This window comes from Chlorella variabilis (genome assembly GCF_000147415.1).
Source record: "Chlorella variabilis unplaced genomic scaffold CHLNCscaffold_30, whole genome shotgun sequence".
NCBI classification, from domain to species: Eukaryota; Viridiplantae; Chlorophyta; class Trebouxiophyceae; order Chlorellales; family Chlorellaceae; genus Chlorella; species Chlorella variabilis.
In genome coordinates this window covers 271,397-273,267 of record NW_005435058.1, presented here as the reverse complement: position 1 = coordinate 273,267, position 1,871 = coordinate 271,397, and the positions used below count along the sequence as shown (strand labels likewise).

The following is a 1,871-nucleotide window of genomic DNA, read 5'->3' as shown; positions in this document are numbered from 1 at the left end:
GTTTGTGTGTGTGTGTGGGGGGGGGTTTGGGGGGGGGGGGGTGCTGCGTGTGTGTGGTTGGCGGGTGCACCAAAGATGTATGCTGCAATTGTAAGGTGAGCCGGGCGGGCAGCAGGTGTTGTGGTGGTGTGGTGGTGGCGGGGTGGTATGGGTGTGAATGTGGACCGCCGGCGGGTGTTGCTGCTGCTGCTGCCAAAAGGCGGGAGGCGTTGGTGCGGGGGCCGCGCAGCTGGCAGGGGCAGGCGCCGGCGCTGGCTGCCAGCAGGAGCGAGTCCAGTGCAGTCGCTTTCGGCGCGGCGATCTACCCTCCTGGGACCACACGCCCCCACCGTCCGACCTACTTTTGTATCAAGTTAATATACAAACCCCAACCGTTCTGCCCCCCTTCCGCATGCAGGTGGTGGAGCCCAAGATCGCCAAGCTGCGGGAGAGCGAGGCAGAGCTGCGGGTCGCCACCCGGGAGCGGCAGGCGGCAGAGGAGGAGCTCAGTGTGGTGCAGGCGAGTGCCACACACGCACCGGTGGTGGCATGGGCTGCTGCTGGGCGTGGATGGCATGGCGCTTGCCAGCCACAACACTTGACCGGGGAGGGGAGGGCTGAGGCCTGGGAGGGGAGCAAGGGAAGAATACGCAGGCATTTGGCGGATCTCGGTTTGGCTGATGGGCATGCACCCCCCATTCTTCTCCTGCGAGCGGTGCAGGCCAGGCTGGATGAGATGCAGGGCCAGTTCGACGCTGCCATGGCGCACAAGCAGGTGGGCTGGAGGGGCGTGGTGGTGTGGGAGTGTGGGCGGGCGGCCGGCAGTTCTGGCGTGCGGGCGGCGCCCAGCCCGCCGCAGCAGCAGGCTGAGCTGGGCGCGGGGCCCAGTCAGACACGCCCCGCGATCGTGGTGCCTCTGCTTTTTAGCGTCAACAGTCTGCACAGGCTAACTTGCGGCGCCGAGAGCCTGCTCTTGCTGACACTGTGGAGCTGTGAGCCCTCTCATGCAAGCTGGGTAGGAACCTGCGGCACATGCCCCTGATGCCCCACTGGCCGCCGCCGCTGCCCCCCATGCTTGCAGGCGCTGGAGGAGGACGCCGCGGCCACCCAGGCCCGCATGGACGCCGCCAACGCGCTCATCTCGGCGCTGGGCGGGGAGGAGGTGCGGTGGACGGCGCAGAGCCGCGCCTTTGACGACCAGATATCGCGCCTGACGGGGGACTGCGCGGTGGCGTCCAGGTGGGGGGGCGTGCACGCGCGTGTGTGTGTACTATGTGTGTAGGGTGTCTCTGTGTGTTTTGTGTGGAGGGTGTTGGTATTGTGTGCGTGTGGGGTGTAAGCGGGGATGTACATGTCTCTGAAATGTGCCGCGGCTGCGTGCCTGCCGCTGCTGCTGCCCGCATCCCGCCGCCGCCTGCACTGCCACATACCATATGATATCCGCCCCTACCTGCCCTGCCCCGCCTCCTCCTCCCCGCCTGCCTGCCTGCAGCTTTGTCTCCTACCTGGGTCCCTTCAACCGTGAGTTCCGGGAGCTGCTGGTGGCGCGGGACTTTGTGGGGGCCTGCCTGCGCCTGGGCATACCCGTGACCAAAGACCTGCAGGCGAGCTTGCGCTGTTGTTGGTGTTGGTGTTGTTGGTGGCGTTGTTGTTTAAGCTGCCCGCCCCAGCAGCTGCCGCCTGGCTGCCCGCACGTCGGTCAGTCGTGCAGTGCGGCGACGGCAGGCAGGGCTGCTGGCGGCCGCAAGGCTGTCCGCCATCGTGGCAGACAGGCGGCAGCGGCGGCGGCTCTTGCCTGCGCAGCCTCCAACGCCGCCGCGCACCCTCACTCCCTCCCTGTCCTCCCACCTCCCTCCTCCCCCGCCACCTGCCCCCACAGGTCACCTCCTTCT

The 1,871-nt window shown here is 67.5% G+C and overlaps 1 protein-coding gene across 1 annotated transcript in view; it reads left to right on the top strand.

Annotated features, from left to right (window-relative positions):
* Positions 1-1,871, top strand: part of CHLNCDRAFT_59252 (hypothetical protein) — a gene marked incomplete at its 5' end in the record, with an annotated part of 51,016 nt that overhangs the window by 41,612 nt on the left and 7,533 nt on the right. Inside the window, 4 exons of the mRNA XM_005843461.1 lie at positions 398-493; positions 701-754; positions 1,061-1,218; positions 1,472-1,673. Coding sequence (XP_005843523.1) covers positions 398-493; positions 701-754; positions 1,061-1,218; positions 1,472-1,673 — 510 coding nt within the window. The remainder of the gene's footprint in view (positions 1-397; positions 494-700; positions 755-1,060; positions 1,219-1,471; positions 1,674-1,871) is intronic.